This window comes from Chelonoidis abingdonii, chromosome 16 (assembly GCF_003597395.2).
Source record: "Chelonoidis abingdonii isolate Lonesome George chromosome 16, CheloAbing_2.0, whole genome shotgun sequence".
Lineage (NCBI taxonomy): Eukaryota > Metazoa > Chordata > Testudines > Testudinidae > Chelonoidis > Chelonoidis abingdonii.
This window is the reverse complement of record NC_133784.1, coordinates 25,706,968-25,727,519: the sequence shown is the minus strand read 5'-3', so window position 1 is coordinate 25,727,519 and position 20,552 is coordinate 25,706,968. Positions and strand designations below refer to the sequence as shown.

The 20,552-nt window shown below is 40.9% G+C and overlaps 1 protein-coding gene across 1 annotated transcript in view; it reads left to right on the top strand.

Moving 5' to 3' along the window:
- Positions 1-16,792, top strand: part of ITIH4 (inter-alpha-trypsin inhibitor heavy chain 4) — a 47,159-nt gene extending 30,367 nt beyond the window's left edge. The window contains 9 exon segments of the mRNA XM_075073061.1: positions 3,858-3,903; positions 5,845-5,883; positions 6,503-6,544; positions 7,245-7,280; positions 10,786-10,899; positions 11,543-11,717; positions 13,716-13,870; positions 15,765-15,867; positions 16,717-16,792. Of these exon segments, the coding sequence (XP_074929162.1) occupies positions 3,858-3,903; positions 5,845-5,883; positions 6,503-6,544; positions 7,245-7,280; positions 10,786-10,899; positions 11,543-11,717; positions 13,716-13,870; positions 15,765-15,867; positions 16,717-16,792 (786 nt within the window).
- Positions 16,793-20,552: the final 3,760 nt, after the last annotated feature.

Genomic DNA, 20,552 nt, shown 5'->3' with positions numbered 1-20,552 from the left:
CTCTGACATGCTTCAAACCAAATGCACTGCTTCAGGTAGAATAAACAAACAAATTTATGAACTACAAAGATAGATTTTAAGTGATTATAAGTCAAAGTACAAGAAGTTGGATTTGGTCAAATGAAATAAAAGCAAAACACATTCTAAGCTGATATTAACACCTTCAGTGCCCTTACAAACTTAGATGCTTCTCACCACAGGCTGGCTGGTTTCCTTTCAGCCAAGCTCTCCCCTTTGATCAGTGCTTTAGTCGCTTGTTGGTGATGTCTGTAGATGGAGGCGCAAGAAAAAGCCAGCATGGCAAATGTCTCTTCCTGCTATCATGTTCTTTTCTTCCCTTTTTGCTTTCCGCCCCCACCATTCAGGGTCAGATGAGCATTCCCTCATTAGTCCCTGACTGATCAAGGGAAGAGAGGTGACTTACTCAAGAATCCAACGGATCCTTTGTTGCTGCCTAGGCCAGTGTCCTTTGTTCCTGTGAGGCTGGGCTGGGTTTGTCCCATACATGCCCTGATGAGGTGTGAACTGCCCCTCTGTTCCTGGAGAGTTTTGCCTGGGCTTGTTTTAAACCATGAGGATACATTTTCAGCCTCATAACTATAGACATGAAATTACAACCTATAACATTACCATAACAACGATGCTCAGCGCATCATGAGCCTCCTGAAGACATCCGACATGACAAAATTTGCATTGGATACCACACAATCATATGATAAGGATGAACATGGGGATGCAAGGCGTTCCTCTCAGATACAGAATGTCACCCATTTAATTTCACTGCAGAATGGTTTCCTACAGTGTTATTTAATAGTGCTTTCTCCACTTCTAAGAGATGAGGCTTCCCTTCTGTCAGGGTTCCCTCCTCAGTTTAAGCCTAGGGTACAGATGTGGACCCTCATGAAAAGACCCCCTAAGCTTATTCTACCAGCTTAGGTTAAAACATCCCCAAGGCACAAATTCTTCCTGCCCTTAGACAGTATGCTGCCACCACGGTGAGAAATTGTTAGACAAAGAGTTAGGAAAAGCGACAAGAGCTTATGATTGTTTCCCAAAATATCCCCCAACGCTCTCACCCCCTTTCCCGGAGGCTTGAGAATAAATACACCAAATAGGTAACCAAGTGAGCACAGACCAGACCTGGGTTTTTAGGATACTAAAAAACCCATCAGATTCTTAAAAACAGAACTTTAGATTAAAGAAAAATGTAAAAGAAGCATCTCCTGAATCAGGATGAAGGTAATTTTATCAGGGTAATAGGATTAAACACAGAGGATTCCCCTAGCAAACACTTTAAAGTACAAAAACAGGAATAAACCTCCTCTTAGCATAGGGAAATCACAAGCAAAACAAAAAGTATCTTCACGCATTTCCTGCTATTATATTCTTTCGTATATTAGATGTATCATTTCAGTAGGAGCTGGATTACTCGCTTGTCTCTCTCTTGCCTGGTCTACACTACGCGTTAAATCGATTTAAATGCTGTACCCGCACACTACAATGCTCTTTATATCGATATAAAGAGCACTTATATGATTTCTGTACTCCTCCAGCAACAGAGATCGCGGGCTAAAATCGATATAAAACGTCGGATTCGGATAAGGTTGTGTGGACGGAAATCGACGTATTGGCCTCCGGCGGTATCCACAGTGACCACTGACACTCTGGACAGCAGTCTGAACTCGGATCAGCGGGCAGGTAAACAGGAAGAGCCCCGCGAACTTTTGAATTACATTTCCTGTTTGCCCAGCGTGGAGCTCTGATCAGCACGGGTGGCGATGCAGTCCCAATCCAAAAGAGCTCCAGCAGGACCGTACAGGAGATACTGGATCTGATCGCTGTATAGGGAGACAATCTGTTCTATCAAAGCCCATTACAGAAACAAATGCCAAAGCGTTCGAAAAAATTCCAGGCTACAGTGCTGGTAGAAGCGTACGGAAGCCAGAGACTCAATGGACGCTCATAGGAGGGAGGGAGGGGTACTAGAGGACTCCAGCTATCCCACAGTCCACAGCATCTCTGAAAGTATTGCATCTGGCTGAGCTCCCAATGTCTGTAGTTCAACACAGTGCTTGCGTGGTTCAGGGAATAGCTCCTCAAGTTTCTTCCCCCCCCCACACCACCACGTAGAAAAGGGAAAGAATCATTTCTGACTCTTTCAATGTCCCCCTATGTGTACTGATACTGCTGGTAGACGTGATGCTGCAGCAGTGAAGAGCATATTCACTCCTCTCCCCTCTCTGGTGGCAGACGTGCAGTAGACTGGTAACTGTCCTCATGAACCCTAAGTGCTCCATGCTATTTAACTGAATATGGGGGCGCCTGGGTAAAAACAGAATGATTCCTGGTCACTCTCCAGTAGATAGGACAGAACAGCTAGTAACTGTCTTCATCATAGCAACTGGGGCTGAGCTTCAATCAGCTCCTCCCTTTCCTGTGTAAAGAAAAAGATCTGTACTTGCCTGGACTGTCATAGAGACAGCATGCTGGCTCCCTCTCCCCGCGCCGCTTGTTGTCCTGCCTGGATGTCATAGCCCGGGAGCTGCTCCCCCTCATTTATCTCACAACAAGTCTCTGTTCTTATCCTGCATTCTTTATAACTTCATGGACACATGTGGGGGACACTGCCACGGTAGCCCAGGAAGGGTTGGGGGAGGAGAAGCAACGGGTGGGTTGTTGCAGGGGCACCCCTGTGAATACTGACATGGAAGCTGTGCTCTGATACACTGGTCCTCTAGTACACTTGCCCCTATTCTAGGCAGGTGACTCTATTTTTAGAAACCATAAAGAGGAATTGACTCAGGGGTCATTCCATTTTGCTTTTTGCGCCCGGCCGGCGATCTCAGCCAGGGGCTCATGATGCAGCAGACAGTACAGAGGGGGAGAGATAACCGTATCTCTATCCCAGTTTACTCTGGCGGATGGTGACAGAACGATGGTAATCATCCTCTGCTATCATGCAAAGCAAATGAATGCTGATCTGTGTAGTGCTGGAGTATCGCCTCTGTCCGCGGCATCCAGTACACATACAGTGACTGTAAAATTAAAAAGCTGAAACGGGCTCCATGGTTGCCGTGCTATGGCGTCTGCCAGGGCAAGCCAGGGAAAAACGGCATGAAAGGATTGTCAGCTGTTGTTTTCCCGGAGGAAGGAATGACTGACGGCATTTACCCAGAACCACCCACGACAATGATTCAACCCAGAATTCCAAGGGGCGGGGAAGACTGCAGGAACTATGGGATAGCTACGGAATAGCTACCCACAATGCAACGCTTCAGAAATCGATGCTAGCCTCGGACCATGGACGCACAACGCCGAATTACTGTGCCTACTGTGGCCGCGTGAAATCGAATTTATAATATTAGTTTTATGAAACCGATTTTAGCTAATTCGATATTATTGCGTAGTGTAGATGTGGCCTTTGTCTCAGAGAGGACAACAACAGAGCACACAGCAAAAACCTTCCCGCACAAATCTGAAAGTATCTTCTCCCCTTATTAGTCCTTTTGGTCAGGTGCCAACCAGGTTATTTGAGCTTCTTAACCCTTTACAGGCAAAGGAGGGATTTTATGCTACCCTTCGCTGTATGTTCATGACACCTTCATTCCCTCAACTTTTCTGCACTTAACTAAGGATGAGTGGGCACATAGTCAGCCCTATATTTTGCAGTGACAAGTGTAAATAGAGATACATGAAACCTCAGCAGATGTCAGTAAAAAATGTAGTGTATTTTCTGGGGGAAGGAGAAGAAGAGAGCAACAGTAGTAAGAAATATCTCATTTTTAAAATGCTACCAATAAGAAGCATGATGCTAGCTTGAAATGTAATTCAGACATGGTATACTCTTTCTCCATTTACTAACGGATGGAGGCTTGCACGCTTATCCTGTTAGTATTCTCACTAGTACGCTACTCTCTTAATTATCTGTTTGTTTGCTTAAAATAATCGTATAAAGGTTTAAGTCAACGTCAGGCTTAAAAAACACATTTCAGTCTCATGTTTATGATGATGACTGTGAATGTTTATTTGATACTAATTTACTAACAGAATATGATCTACAGGCATATATATTTAGGACAAAATAGTATTTTAAAGTAATTTTCCTATTTTTAAAAATTACTAAAATTTTAAGCCTCTGCAAATAAAATCAATAAAGCCTTACAAGTAAGTTGCAGAAAATAAATGCCAGTAATAAACACAATTCAAGGTTTTAGACATAGTTTAATCCACACAGGGAATAGATTTCATCTGCTATATGAATACCAGACTTGTCTACAAAGTGAGATATAACATCACTCTGGAAACCTATTTTTGACAGATGTAACTGGGGAAGTACATAGGACTCATCCACAGCTCTGGATTCGTTTGTACATGCAACTTGAAAAGAGAGTACCTGGCATATCAAATTGTGCATTGTTGCCACAAGATATAATTGAAACCCATAGTTTTGAAAGATTTTTTTAAAAAGAATTAGACATTTATATAGATAAGGAGAATTCTAATAGCTACATGTGATAGGCTAAAAATACATAAGGGACATATAGACATTAGGTGTCTGGGGTTAGGAAAAACTTCCCCCATGCAGATATATGTTGGTGCGTAGTTATCTACCCTGGAGCTTTCATGCCATCCTCCAAAGCACCTGGTACTGATCACAACTGGAGGACAGATATTGGACTAGATGGACTACTGAACTAATTTGGGATGGCAGCTCCTGTGTTCTGAAAACTATTTAAACAGTAAAATGAGACTACATGGATTGGAAGTAAATCCATATCAACTTAGGACTTTACTGTTGTCACTCTGCTGCATGCCAGAGTCATTCAGAACTCATGGCAGCTGGGATAAAATTCAGATCTTCCTGTCCCAAAAGCTTCCTGCCCCTGCCACTTCAGCTATTGGTTTTTAATCTTCAGCTACCAAAACCAAACTTCTCAACCTTCCAACCTGTGAGTGGGTTACACTAGGAACCAAAATGTGTTATCAATGACTGAAATATGGAACACTGGTATTTCTTTGGATCAGCCCTTGCTCCTCAAGTCACCTGGCTGTCCAAAGAAAATAAATGTAAGCTATGTACAACAATTATATTAATGAAACATTTATTTTAGGGTTTAATCACATAAGTTAAGAAATACAGAGTTAAATTGCCACAGCAGCCTTAACCCTGCTCTTGTATAACGCACAACGACCTTCATTTGGGAATAAAAAAAAATCCTACACCCACTTTAAGCTCTGGTTCTGAAACTCATAAGAAAGAATGCAGAATTCTTTTAAAATATTGAACTTTTCCTCTCCAGTAAGAAGTGATGGATATTTTGATGTTTCTCTAGCCAGGGGTAAGTGAATTTACAGCTTCAAGTTCATCATTTTTAATGTAATTTAAAAATCAAGAACTGAAATTGCTACTGTGTAAGCAGCAAGACATTCAGGTAGCTCTAAATCACAGAGGCACTGAAGTAGCTGAGTGACCCCAAAGGCACAGCAATTCAAGCCAGCAGAAGACATTGATACAGAAAATAAGTGCATTTAGCTTCATAAAACCAGAAATTGCACCATTGTTCTGCATCCTGCAAGGGGCTAAATGCCCTCAACTTTCACTATGGCCTATGAAGGTGCAGAGAATTCAGATCTATGCAGGAGGCTTTGTAGGATCAGGACCCAAAAGCCAGAATGTCTGCATGTATTCAGGGGACCATCTGAAAGTTTGGAGGAAAGGGTGCTTTACAATTAAAGTATGTACACATGCAAGGGTGGGAGAGATTTTCTCATAGAAACTGCTTCATTCATAATATTTTGCATTGGGTGGTCACTGAATCTTGTTCTTAAATCCTCATGTTTTAGATTACGTTCAAAGAGTAGCGAAAACTGGTAAGTCACTTTGTTTTGTTGTTACTGTGTTCTTTACCCTGGAGACATATGGAGCAGGATTCCCACCCAACATCATCCTTTCCCAATGACTTTGCACTGACATGTTTTATAGATGACTATATAAGGACAAAATTACAGTTCATGATCTTTAATCATAGTGGACCTGGTTATTTGTTTTTATCAGTGATAATTTCTAACTTTTCTTAGTGACATATTTTGTCGTCAGATCCACAGCTCAGTGGATTTTGTACAGTTTTGCTGTGCATGGAGTGTGGTCATGGTTCAAGGCCACTGTTAAGGGGCTGCATGGATGGTCAGTGAATCCACTGGCCATTTCCCCATGTCAAGAGGGAGCAAGAGCTGCAAATGCTATTGCAGATTCAGAGCAGCAGCCATGGTGCAGACCCAGTGCTGCCCCATGCGCTGGAGAGGGGAAAGAATACATCTCTTCTCCCTGAGAAATCCTCTCTAGAATATAGGTCAGACCCACAACTACAGGATGGAGAGGGACAGAAATGTGGGCAAAATGCCATAAACAGAATATTGAAAAACTATTTGCTTAATAATACTAATTCCAATTTTAAAAAATCTTCTAAATTTTGGTCTCTTCTTTCAATATATTAAGTCAAAGAAAGAGCTATACTGTTTGACATGACAGAATACTCACCAGACAGTATGTTATAAGAATTAATTTTAACTGTGAATTTTGGGATGTGTGGATGACTCTGAATTGATAAAACAATGGGTGATCTCTTATTTCTAGTCATTGAACTAATCTATCCCAAGTTGGCAGTGACCAAAAATTACCAGCATCTGGTAACTGTTCTGTTCCTTGGGTGTACTTATTTGTTCGTAGTGAGACGGAATCCAAATCACAAAAAATCCACCATTACAATTGGCAATAACTAAAAATATTGATCTCGGTCCCAGTATAGAATCAAAGAATGGAACGTGCATGAACACTATACTACCTTCTTATCTCGAAACGGTGGTCTGTCTAGATCAGGTGGAGAGATACACTTTAGTGGGGTAGATTACTACGCTGGTGTCCATGTTCTTTCTCTTTTGTGGATACACAACATAAATTTCCAGGTCTGTTAATCCAGGACCATTTACCAACACTAAATGGAACTAGCACAAATACAACATTTCCAAGCCCTTTCTAACAGAGTTTAGCCCTGAACATCAAAAGTCTAATGTAATATGTTGCTTTTCCTTGGGCCATATTGTGGCATTTATATTTAAACAGAACTCTCTTGAAATCAGTGGAGAGTTCTACTTAAAATTCTTTGGTACAACATTGTCCCTTATTAAATATTTCAAATAAAAAAAAAGTTTTATTGAAATGTTAATCTAAATTTTAAACATTTTAGTTTTCAGGACTGTTCAAACACCACCACAGCTTCTTAGTAAGTAATATATGTCATAATATTGCTTTAAAACTCTAAATGTTAACAAAACAAGCTACATGTTATTCACTACAATTAACACGTCAACAAAACTCCATAGGGTGAAAACACTGAGAAATGTACCTATTGAATAGGCACCTTGATTGTATCAGGAAAACAAGCTGATTTTGCTTTTATTTAGCATAAATAATAGAATACATTTTTCTCATGAAGATGTTAAAGATCTTTACAAACCTAAGTAAATTAATCTTCACTACATCCCTGGGAGGGAGTTAGGTAGTATTATTCCCTTTTTACATATAGTTTAAACTCAGACAAAGAAAGATAAAGGGGTTTACCCAAAGTCACATAAATAGTCAATCACCAAGAAGTCCTGACTCTTAGCTCCCTGCGCAAACAGATAATAATTTATCTTTTTATATATCTTTTTTATTCTTCATTGTTTGTACTAAATATTCTTGAAACTTAGTGTCTTTGCTTACCATTTTGGAGCTTGATGCTGTTTCCTCTGCAGTCACAGAAGTTTTGCCATTGACTTAAGTGGAAAGAAGAGCCAGGTCCTTTGTCTTTTCTGAAAAGAAAAATACTTATTTCCCCTCCCCTCAGTAGACCCGTCACCTAAGGCACACATGGAATGAAACAAGTTTCCATAGGAGTTGATAAAGATTATGATGGATAAGTCCCCCAAAATCAGGAAGTGCCAAAGTTAAGGTGGTATGTACAATGCTAAATCTAGCCTTTGTGTATATGCATGATGATATGTAGCCTAATTCTGATCTTACTTTTGCTTCTGTACATCAGGAGCTAGCTCCCTTAAATTCATTGGTGTTAAATTGGTGTAAGTGAGCAGAATCAGAAGCACAGTTTCTAATTATGTGATCAAATACTATTTCTAATACAATAGATAGTAATATCATTCCATTTTCTCTCTCATATTGTGAGACACAGTTTGTGTATAAATGATTAGCATGAATTCTGCCTTGCATATTCACAATGGTATGCAGACCAAAAGATGCTACACACATCCCTAAGGTTGTAGAAAAAAAATGATGTCAATATTATATTTCCCAAAATAAAAACTTCTCTAATTTACAGTTAAGGTTACTTGATGTATTTCCTATCAATGTGATCACTAAACATCAAGGAAATCACCAGTAAAGATGACATTAACATTCAGCTCAACCTTAATGCTTGTTCTTTACAACACAAACATTACCCAATCACATGCTCAGACTTGTCAGCTCCACAATGTATTCCCTTTCAACTTCAATAGATAATCAACGCATCCTCAGAATTGCAGTCAAATGCGCAACTTGAACTTCAACATCAGCAAGATTACTTTAAAAATCTATGTGCTTTTTCTAAAAAAAGAAAACAAAACAAATTATGATTGTGTGTGTGATTTCAAGGAATTGGATGTGTCCACTGAACAATATTTTATTTATTTATTTTTAATTACTTTCTCTGTAAAAGTAACTATTTTATTTAAAAAATAATAGATTGAAGAGCAATTATGCTAAGTGTGGAGGCTATATTCTGTCAATGAATTGTGGAATTAGTGGAATTTTAATGCTACTTTAAATTTAAAAAATTAACATGTCTTTTAACTATAGAAATGCTTATCAGCACCTCTATAATTTGATGCTACATGGTTGATTTCAGTTATGGTTTTTGTTTAAAACTCAATGACACCATATAGCCATAGGGTTGCAAATCCTCCTGGAGTGGCTGGGAGTCTCCCAGCATTGGCCTCAATGTCACGGTGACTATTAAAAGCAAGCCAGGAGATTTTAATAGGCTAAAGCCCAGTCCGCAGCATAGTGGGGCTAAGGCAGGCTCTTTTCCTGCCCTGGCTCTACGCTGCTCCCAAAAGCGTCCGGCATGTTTAGCTTCTAGGCACAGGGGCAGTTAGGGGGTCTCTGTGTGCTGCCCCTACCCTGAGCGCCAACTTCGCAGCTCCCATTGGCCAGGAACTGTGGCCAATGGCAGCTGTGGGGGTGGTTCCTGCAAGCAGGGGCAGCTCACAGAGCCACCTTGCCACCCCTGAGCCTAGGAGCTGGACATGCCAGTCACTTCCAGGAGCCAACCAAAATAAGCGCTACCTGGCCAGAGCCTGCACCCCTTACCTCCTCCTGCACCTCAATCCCCTGCCCAGCCCTCCTCCCACACCCAAGCTCCCTCCCAGAGCCTGCACCCCATACCCGCTCCTCAGGGCCGCCCAGAGGATTCAGGGGCCTGGGGTCTTTGGCGGCAGGGGGCCCCACCACTGAATTGCCACCGAAGACCAGGCACCCCGGGACCCACTGCCATGGGTCTTTAGGACCTCCCCCCCTGCCGAATTGCCGCGGAAGATGCTCCGGTGGCCCAGGCCCCACGAGCGTTTTCAGGGGCCCCTGGAGTGAGTGAAGGACCCTGCTCCACGGGCACCAAAAAATTCTCGTGGGGGACCCTGCGGGGCCTGGGGCAAATTGCCCCACTTGCTCCCCCCTCTGGGCATCCCTGCCCCTCCTGCACCCCAACCCCCTGCCCCAGGTTCAGCCCAGAACCCTCTCCCAGAGTCTGAACCCCTCAGCCACACCCCCTACCACAGCCCAACCCGCTTCCCCAGCCCTGAGCCCCCTCCCGCACCAAAATTGCCTCCCAGAGCCCACACCCCCTCCTTCACCCCAACCCCCTGCCCCAGGCTCAGCCCAGAGCCCTCTCCCACAACCAAACTCCCTCCCGGAGCCTGTATTCCCTCCTGCACCCCAACCCCCTGCCCCAGCCCTGAGCCTCCTCCTGCACTCAAGCTCCCTCCCAGAGCCCATACCCCCTCCCGCACCCCAACCCTCTCTGCCTGAGCTCCCTCCCACACCCAAACTCCCTAACAGAGTCTGGACCTGAACCCCCTGCCCCAAGCTCATCCAGAGCCCCCTTCCACACTCCAGACCCCTTGGCCCCATCCTCCAGCCCAGAGCCCCCATCCCCTCCCATACCCTAGCTCCTGCCCTAGCTGGGTGAAATTGAGTGAGGATGGGGGACAGTGAGTGACGGAGGGAGGGGGATGGAGTGAGTGAGGGCAGGGCTTCAGAGAAGGGGCAGGGCATGGCCTTGAGGAAGGAGTGGGCCAGGGGTGGGGCAAGGTGTTTGGGTTTGTACAATTAGACAGTTGGCAACTCTACGTAGCCACCTTATACATTTAGTTGCATATTGATTTTTACAATAATGTGTTTGTAATTCTTTGGACTTTCCCTTAAGTTTAATTATGCACATATGTAGTAAATTAAAAATACAAAATAAATATTCTGCCTCTCTACAACACCAGCCCCTCAGGACTATAGAAAACTACTCATTTACACAATCCTTTTTGTTCTCACTCCTAACTAGAATTCCATTTCCCACATTCTAGAAGGGCATTCTTTGTAGAACCGATTGACTCAATACTACTAACACTTGCAATATCAGCACTATTAGGATTTTTTTTATTAACATTAAGAGCTATCTCTCTCTCTGTCTGTGTTTTTAGCCAATGAATATCCACATTTCCTCTTTCAACTGCCCAGACAAAATGATGTCATTTGTTTAAATATTGATGGTCAACCGCAAGCTTACATAAACCTAGTATCAGATCCTGGCAAAGGTGAGATTGCCAAATCTTACATATAATATAAACAGGTAACTATTGCTGGTTAGGAACTTATCAACAAAACATTTTCACTAAAAGGGTAGGTTTGATTAGTGTCTTTGGAAGCTCTTCCTCCTGGGCAACCCACTGAGGCTTCTGATTATGAATACAAATTCTGGGACTTGTGCATGTCCCTAATCTTTACTATACACCAGTATATCTTAACAGATTCAGGCTCTAATGTTTCTAGTGCAGACGTGCACACACATTAACAATCCCTCAGTCAAATTAATGTGGGCTTATGCTCCCATGGGCTGTGGCTCCCTCCAGGCACCACTGGCCAGGCAGCCTGTTGCTGCCAAGGTCAAGAGTAATCTGTATAAGACATATATCCCTGAAGGTCAGAGGGCATATATGCTGCCACTACCATTAGCCCCAAATGACTTTTCCATTACTGTGGCCATAGAGGACTTCTGGAGAGTAAATTCTGCAAATGTGAATAGGAAATTGGAGCAGGATGAAGCCCAGGAGCTGAATTTTGGCCCCTTAAGTACAACACACTTACAAAAGAGCTGTAACAATAGCTTTTTTGTTTTGGTTTGGTTTTTTACTTATTATTAATATTGTGTCCCTGAGTCTACATTAATGGCACTTTCAGGAATCTCTGTGACTGGTAAGCTTGGGAGAAATAGAAATCACTTTGTGCTGTTTGAAATTACCAACCTGGATCCTCATGTGCAACTCCGTGTATCAAAGGAAGGCGCTGTGCTGAGCTATGGTGGTCATACCACCAAACTCTCATGGACAAAGTCTGCTTCCTCTACAATCCAGGGGTAAGAAATATCTTTATGCATTTTCCTTTATTTAAGAGAGAGTGAGTCTGACTTCCACTTAACTCTGTCTTCATTTGTACACTCATGATTTTCTGGATTCAAATAACCTCAGACCCAAGTTATGTATCTTAGATGTCTACCTGACTGTGTCCAGATATCTGGTAGTTAGGCAATTAACTAACCTAACTGAGGCCTGTAATTATTTGTACCTACACGTTGCAGGTGCGAAAGGGAGAGATTGGGTTGAATGAAACATTTTCATAGGGTAATAAATAGTTTCTGCCTGCTCCTACTTAGGAGTCAAAATATTTATCTTCCCAGAAAAAGACTTTGATCCAACAACGTTTTATTTGAAAAACCTTTATTCCTAATTTGCTGAAAGATTGCTGTCAATTTTATTTTTTCTTCTAATGGATTTTGGTCCACCAAAGTCAACCAGTTCCTCTCATTCTGTGTTTATTGTATTATTACAGTCTTATTGGTTGATACCAAATGTACTGTGTGCTTCATCCGACCCAATCAGAGAGCACATATAAAAGTATAATTATTAAAGTATATTGCACTTTCATAAATAAGTTGTTTTTTAAAAAGCTGAGATTTTCTCATGCCTAAAATTTAACATATCTTATTCCTAAAAATTTATGTTTAGGCCTTTGATAGTATGAGTGAATGGCGCAGATAGTTTTGTAAAAGCATCTGTAATTTTTATACATTTCTGCTGTTTGAGAACTGTGTTTTAAATTTTATTATTGGATTGGCTAACTGATTTAGTTAGCATACTTTACCAACACACAAAAGATATGAATTCAAAAGCAGGGCCACCCGAAGGGGGGAGGCTAGTGGGGCAATTTGCCCCGGGCCCCACAGGGGCCCCCATGAGAATATAGTATTCTATAGTAGTGCAACTTTTTTTTATGGAAGGGGCCCTGAAATTGCTTTGCCGCAGGCCCCCTGAATCCTCTGGGCAGCCCTGTTCAAAAGGAGACTCTAGACATCCAATTCTTTTGGTTCCTTTGGTTAACTAATATACATCTCAAAGACCAGTTGTGGACAAGAGAAAAAGTTGCAAAGTGAGCTGCTCAAAATTTCCATGTAGTCTATCTAGACAAGGCCTGCAAGTGTGCTGGATTTATGTCACACACACAGGATGGACCCTTTAATGAAGTGCTAGGTTTCTCAACATTTAGACCAAGATATGAATTTTTATAATCCTTAGAGGTATTGGGATTTAGGGATTTCATTTGGATCACTGTAGTAAGGGGCCAGCTATAAATAAAAATCTGGATTTAAATTCGCTCAATTTTGGATGTCTTCAGATTATGACTGTTTGGTTCAGGCTCATCTCTGTTAACATCTGATAGAAGCTTCTTGAGTTTGTGACTTTTTAAAAAGAGAATAATAATGATGGACATCTATATTTTCCAAATTCATGTAGGGTAAGAATCAGAAGTAATAAACTACAGTGAGAAAGTCAGGTCCTGAATATCATATGGGAGACTATTCTTGTAAAATACCCAAGAGAGTTTTGACAAGTATCTGAATCTCTAAATTTTCATCCATCATTAGTGCTAATTACAATATTTTGTATATTGTACTTTTTCCCATTATTAAAATAATGAAAAAGCACATTTTTCCCTCTTCTCCAAGCATTTTTTTGCCAAGAACAAAAAGGCACTTTCACTAGCAAAAAATCTTGCTAATTTAACATTTTTTCTGTAAACTATATTAGCTGATGTGTATTTTAGGGCATGTGTGGGAGGAGGCAAATTACTGTACATTTTGCTGAATAGAAATTGTGACCTCAGTTCAAGTTTAGTGTATAAAAAACCCTGATTACAAAGGTCAGCAGCATATATACAATAAATCAGGTCCTGGTCCTTGACTAGGCCTCCTAGGCACAACAGTAATGCAAATAATAATATCGCCACCAAATACTCAAGCATTCCATCAGTATCTTAACATTTTTTTGAGAAAAAACAGGATTGCTTTTTTTCCTAGGCTGAAGATTGCAGTTGAAAAGGAAAGAAGTCTTACAATGACAGCATCTGACAACATCACAATAAAAATTGCTTTTGTAAAGTCTCCAAATCGTTTTCTTGGATTATATTTCATGGACACTGACCATTTTTCTGACAAAGCCAGTGGACTTCTTGGTATGTATCATCCAAGTAGTGTAGTATGGCCTAGGAAAGGAAGGATGGTATTGCACTTAAATTATTGACATGGAACTCAGGAGATCTGAATTCTGTTCCCAATTCAGCCAATTTGGGCAAGTCATTAAATTCCTTTGGGCTAAATTCTGCTCTTCTTACTGATGTTGATCTGTATTTTATTCCAGGAATAATTTTATTGATTTCCCATAGAAAATATTTAGGCTTTGTGCCTTAGTTCCTGACTAGTAAAATGGGGATAATAATACATCTCTATGTCACAGTGACCTAGAGAATAAATGTATTAATGTCTGTGAGGTGCTCAGTTACAAGAGTGATGAGCACCACAGAAAAGCCTATAAATAGCCTATAAATAATCATAATCATGTGTACAAATAATCCAGCAATACTGAAATGCAAAATCCTACTGTATCACTATGTTGTTCTTCTTTACCACGTGTTAATGTTTCCCATTGCTGAGCACAAATGCAAAATGTTTTAGCTCTTAGCATTAAAAAATCCAACACTTTTCACCTCAGTTACTACACAGTCTAATCCTATATTTTTAATTGGTGGTTTAAGTACAGGTGGAGCCAAGAGGCATCACAAGTGATCTGCCATCTCTAAATAGTTTGTATAGTGCTCCAGCCTTCTTTCAGTGCTTGGGTAGCACCCATGTGGGATTATTAAAGTCCTTGTGCCCAGATGTCTGGTGTTCGAAAAGGTATGTTTATCTGGTAGATATTCAGATGGTGAAAAGGAAACTTTTCCACAGGCAAGTGGAAAATTTATTTATACTTCTATACGTACTTACTCATTTTCTGATTAATCGTCAATTCCACCTAAAATTTGCCTATCAATTAGATATTTCTGAGTCCTTAACTTTGATTTCCTTGAGCAAACTCTTGAACTCCTTACTTAGATCTTACTAGGTTTGTGCTTTGGCAAGTCTCATTAAAATCAATGAATAATCAACCTGAGTTAGCTGAAGTCAAGGGGCGTTTGCCTGAGGAAGGAGCTCTGGATTTGGTCCAGTAACTTAATTTAATCACTCAATATCATGCTTCTGTAACGAAGCAATCCAGACTCGGTTCCATGATGTTTTGGAGCCCCCTGGAACAGAGTCTTGTCCTCAGACCATGCAATAATATTATATTTCCTTTAAGAAATGGTACATTCAGGGATGGGCTTTATATAACACTTTTGTGGCCAACTTCAGAAAAGACAGACTTTCTGAACAGCAAAAGCCTAACTCCTAAATCTACAGTGAGATAATATACTGTGTACAGCAAGTCCTTTTGATATAAAATAATGAATTAATTGCCTACCCAGGCTCTTGATTATAAAAGTCACAAAATAAATATGGAGCACATCATGTGTTTTCCCTTTCTCCACCACAAAAAATACCCAAACATCTCAACCTGGTGTAAATCTAAAGGAGAAAAAAACCACCCTTCCTTAAAATATAGTGACCAAAAATCTTTTTCAGACAGAAAGGCATGGTATATCCCAAAGCTAGAGACAAATAAATGTATATGTAGGAGTCAATGGGATACTGTGTGAGTGTAAGGGTTCACATCTGTGAATCTGTTTGCAGCATTTGGTCCTGGGATCGTAAGAATCCTAGATAAGTATCTAGGATCAAAGAGAATGACTTCTGAAACAAGGGAGCTGCTTTAGAGTATTCAGAAAACTTCCATCATATGCCTTTTATTGTTGGTTTGTATGACAACTATAGTTGAATGACATGGAACAGCTAGTATTTTCTCAGGCAGATTGAACAACTACTTACCCTGGAGCCACACCAGCTGTTCTGATTCAATGAACTGAAATATATATTTTTAAAAGTTTTCTGATAAATGTGATTTTGAAATATTTTTGGTTTTGTGTTTCTAAGGTCAGTTTTACTTTGATACACATTTGGAAAGTAACCCTGGAGCAAGTCAGGGAGAGGATGAAAGAGTCCTCAGTGTTCATGGACAAAAGCATAGAGTTACCAGGTAAAATGGACTAGTGGTGTGTGGGAGAGGGAAGAGTATATGCTTTATTTATGTATCAGAGGGGTAGCCGTGTTAGTCTGGATCTATAAAAGCAGCAAAGAGTCCTGTGGCACCTTATAGACTAACAGACATATTGGAGCATGAGCTTTCATGGGTGAATACTTTATTTATGCAATTTAATTTGTTTTAACATTCTCTATTCCAGTCAGAGACATCTCAAGGATTTAGTGTGTTAAAACTATGTATCAGTGGCAAACATGCTGGAGATTAGAACAAATTCAACAATTTAAAAAGTGTTTGGTTGCAGTAATAGTTGTCTTAAACAATGTCAACTGAATCATTAGAGTAAGTCATCCAATGGTTTGTGACAGCTTGGATTTGTTGATCTCACAAGCCTCATTTGTTTCCTAGTTTGGGAGGGGTTTCAACTTGTTGGATATAGGTTGTTCGTAGATGTATAATGAATGGGCATATGGCTCAGAGCATTAAATAGGTGCATTTTTTGTTAGTTTTGTTAGCAAATGAATGAATTTAAAAAACCCTCCATTTCTCCTCCCATCCTCATTTCATTACTGGCATTCTACTTGCTTCAGGAATCCAATTCAAAATTGGTCTGCTTATTTTATACAAACTTTCAAGCATTTTGAGATACCATTTGTATGAAAGATGCTATCTAAAATAAGATCTCAGTATTATCATCAGGTTGGTGTGGATGTACCTGTACACAGCCCCACTGACTGCAAAAGCAGTCTCTGCAGGCATAAGGTTCAACCCACCCAGATTGGATTGGAGTACGGTGGCCTAAAGTTTGAATGTTTTCTTCATGCATTGTTTTGCTTTTTGTTTCAGAAAAAACAAGAATGATTACAGGCAAGAGTCAGCCACTGGTACTATTTCCTGCTGGTCATTACATATAACTCCCTAGAGAAAAACACTTGGGGAAAAGGAAACAGTAAAATGATGATGTTTCAGACTCTTCTGACTTAATTTCACTTATATATAATAATCTTATGATTTTCTTTCAGCTTTGCTTGCTAATATATATATATGTCAAAAATAATTTTACCTCTGAAATATTGTAATTATACTTAATAATTGAGAACTTAGAGTTTGCTTTTTATGTAATTTTAAAGGATTTATAGTATATTTGGTTATAAGATATATTGAAAATGTATGTAAATGAAACTGGAAGAAAACAAAGTAAAGAATAAAACAGTGCGATAGTGGACAAGAGAAAACATGCTATATGATTAACAGTTTCAGATTTGGGAGTAATAATAAAGAACAGTTATGGAGAAACTGCTCAACAATTCTCTGTCTCAAGGTCATTGTGAGGTGGGCATAGTTATGTTCAGCAGTCCCCTGCAAAGATAGTTCTTTCCTACATCTCATAGACCAGAGAATGAAACTGTAATAACAACATTTTCCTGGAAAGGGGTTGTCAGGCTGCTCCAGGTTAGTCAGAGACAACTGAGAGGTGCTGAGGATATGCTCACACCTGACAACTGGGCCACAATGAGCTGATGATGCATGCATTTTGCCACTTACCTCTAAAAGGCTGATTCATCCCCACAGATTAAACAGGAAACTGAAGATATGGTTGGGTCCCACATTGCCTTGTGCCCCATGATTGCTCAGGCTGAGTGAGTGCATTTGGACACACTCAACCCTTCCAGTACAACACCTGAGAGAAAACGTTAGTTTTTTTCCTCAGCCTAATAACCGTTAACCTGTAGAATCAAAATTCTGAATCAAGCAAATTTAATATAAAATAATCTTTCTTGTTTCCATGGCTGACTTCATTCTTTCCCATTTCTTTTCTTGTCCTCCATTTTATTCTTCTATAACTTGATTTTCATCTTTTTTCCTTCGGTTTTTGTTACAGTCCTTGTATGCCCTCAGACTCAGATTTCTGTCTATTTCAATCTTTTAAAATGTTTCCATTATTTTTACTATTTATAACCCTCACTGTTAACAATTTGCACCTTATTTCTAACCCAGTTCTGACCCCCCCTCACCTCACATGCGCGCACCCTCACTGGGATCCCTATCGCTGAGCCCCCTCACCCACACCCCTCTGTCACCACCTCCCTCACATGCACATACATGCACTAACCACTTAGCCGCCCCATAGCCACACACTAGTCATCCCTGCTCTCTCACACTCATGTGGTTTTCCCCTCCAAGCCCTCTTCCCCATGCCCAGTTCCCCCCTCGCCAATACACTCACCCTTGCCCCGATTCCCACCTCACCTTGCACACCTGCATCTTTGCCTGTTCCCACCAACTCCCTCATCTCACATACCCATGTCCTCACCCTGTTCTCCACTCTCCAGCCCCCATTACCTCACCACACTCCTCCACCCTGGCCAAGCTTTTCCCTCCCCTCACCCCGCATGCCCCCCTCATGTCACATGCCCATGCCATTGCCCAGTTGTCCCCAACCCCCTCATCTCACTTGCCTGTACCCTCACCCATTTTCTTTGCCTGGCATGCCCTCACTGGTTTCTCCCCCCGCAAGCTTCTTTCACCAGGCATAACCTCTTCCCCTCTCCCAAGGCCCTTGCATGCACTCACCCTCACTTGCTTCCTCCCTAACTCTTTCACCTCTCAAACCCTAATGTGCTCTCCCTTACCTGCCTCCCCTCTCCCCCACACCTCATATACACTCAATGTGGCCTGGAAACACCCCTCCCCACTCTCACCTTGCATGCATTTGTCCTCACCTTTTTCCTCTCCCCTTCACTCACCATTCCCTGACACTCCACACACACACAACCCTCTCCCCTTTCTCCCTCACTTGCTGTCTTCCTGCTGCCATTATAGCAGGTGAAGTAAGTGGGTTTGGGGTGGGGGAGATAAAAGATACCAGGGGCAGCGCTGTGCAGTGTCCATGCAGCACTGCCTGCAGGGGAGAGAAAATGCTGCTGTGGTAATTTCTTCCTTCCTGCAGGTTAGGCTGCCAGTAGCCCTCAGAAAACATGCCTCCCCATCCCTCACATAGCAGCAGGGGAGCATAGTTTAGAAATTGGGGGACCTGATTCTGCTCTTGTCCTGGTTTTACAGTGGTGTGTGACTGCATTGGTTCACTGTAGTCTTCATGCCTGATTTACAGAGTGCAAGTTTTAACACAAAGGGTGGCAGGCAGAAAAATAGAAGGGAGGGGTGGAGTTGTTCATCTGTGCTGCTCCTATTTTTTTCACTGCCTAGAATTGTTAGAGGCAAAAACTTTGGGTTGTGTGGCAGACCCCCTTCTTCCTCCCTACATGTTCCTAAAAGTTACCTTTTCTCCTTCAGTCTAACTAGAGAAGGGAAATTTACCCTTGACTTACTTTAGACTAGTATATGGTTTAGTGTGGTTTTTCAACTGCTTTTCATTTATCTTTATCAGCCTTTATAGCTTATCTGATTAAAATTTGACTCTTAGCCATTAAAAAAAATGGAAATTCAATGGCAAAAAACTACATTAATGTTGCCTATGCAACCTTAATGCTGTTCTTTTTAAGCAATGTCCCAGTACACCGTTAACACAAATACCTGTACACTGCCAACCCCACAGTTACTTAAATGTACTCTTTTCACCTCCTTTTACACCCATTCACTCTCTTCCACAGGATCCCATCTAAAAGGCCTTTTCTTTTCTTTTTTTTATTGGTGCATGCATGCTGTTCTCTATTTGTCTCCCCCAAAGATTTAGTGGTTGCCATCCATTACCTTCGATAAAACTTGGCAGACTCAGACTGTTTTGATCTGTATCACATCAACAATTTGATGTCTAGCTCTGCAAAATAAAATAAAATAAAAATCCTTGAAACTCTTTGGAAAATTGCTGTTTTTTCCTGTGCTTTATAGCTCCACAAATTTGGGTCACTAACCCTACCCTGCACCCTCCTGAGGCACACCAAACTTCAAAGGACTCCAACTAAGCATGTCGCTTAGAGGAGGACTTAGAAAGTTGACCTTCAAATAGAAATGGTGATGCAACCTTAGTTATAGTGGCACTGCCAAGCCAATGTTCTGGGGTAAAAATTAAATATTAACTTTTGGAATTGTAGACATGCTATAATTAAGTTTACATGCTACTCTAATGTTAGCAAGTATGAATGGGATAAGCCTACACATCTGTTTGTGGACATTAACTGTAAACCTGTATAATCTTTTCAAAAAAATAGTTTTTTAACATCTTTAAAAATAATTGTATACACAAAGAGCGTCTACTTTTCCTCTGACCCATGCACTTAATTTTCTATTAACCTTAATGGCATCTACACATGCATCAAAAAGAGGATGAACTGCAAAATTAAAAATAAAATACTGAGTTGAGAAACAGAAAAGTGTGATGAACTGCCATAGGACCCTTATAACAATGCTGTTGCGTCTAAGCATATAGAACTAGAGATGTCTGGCGAACAATGACAATTCTGTTTTGTGACAATTTTTGAGCTCTCTCAATTTGTTTTCATTCCACAGTGGAACAAAAGCAAAATCTTTTGAATGTTCTTGCAAAATAGAATTGTGTCAAAACAGCTGTGTCAAAAAGTTCAGCTTTTTTATTTTTCTCTCTCCCTCTCTGGTCAGACATGACTGGAGAGGCTGGGACCTCAAAAACCTTCTTGACAGAACCACTAGCAAAACAGACACTTCTCCACAAAATGATTCAGCATTGACAAAACTGCATAGTTTGA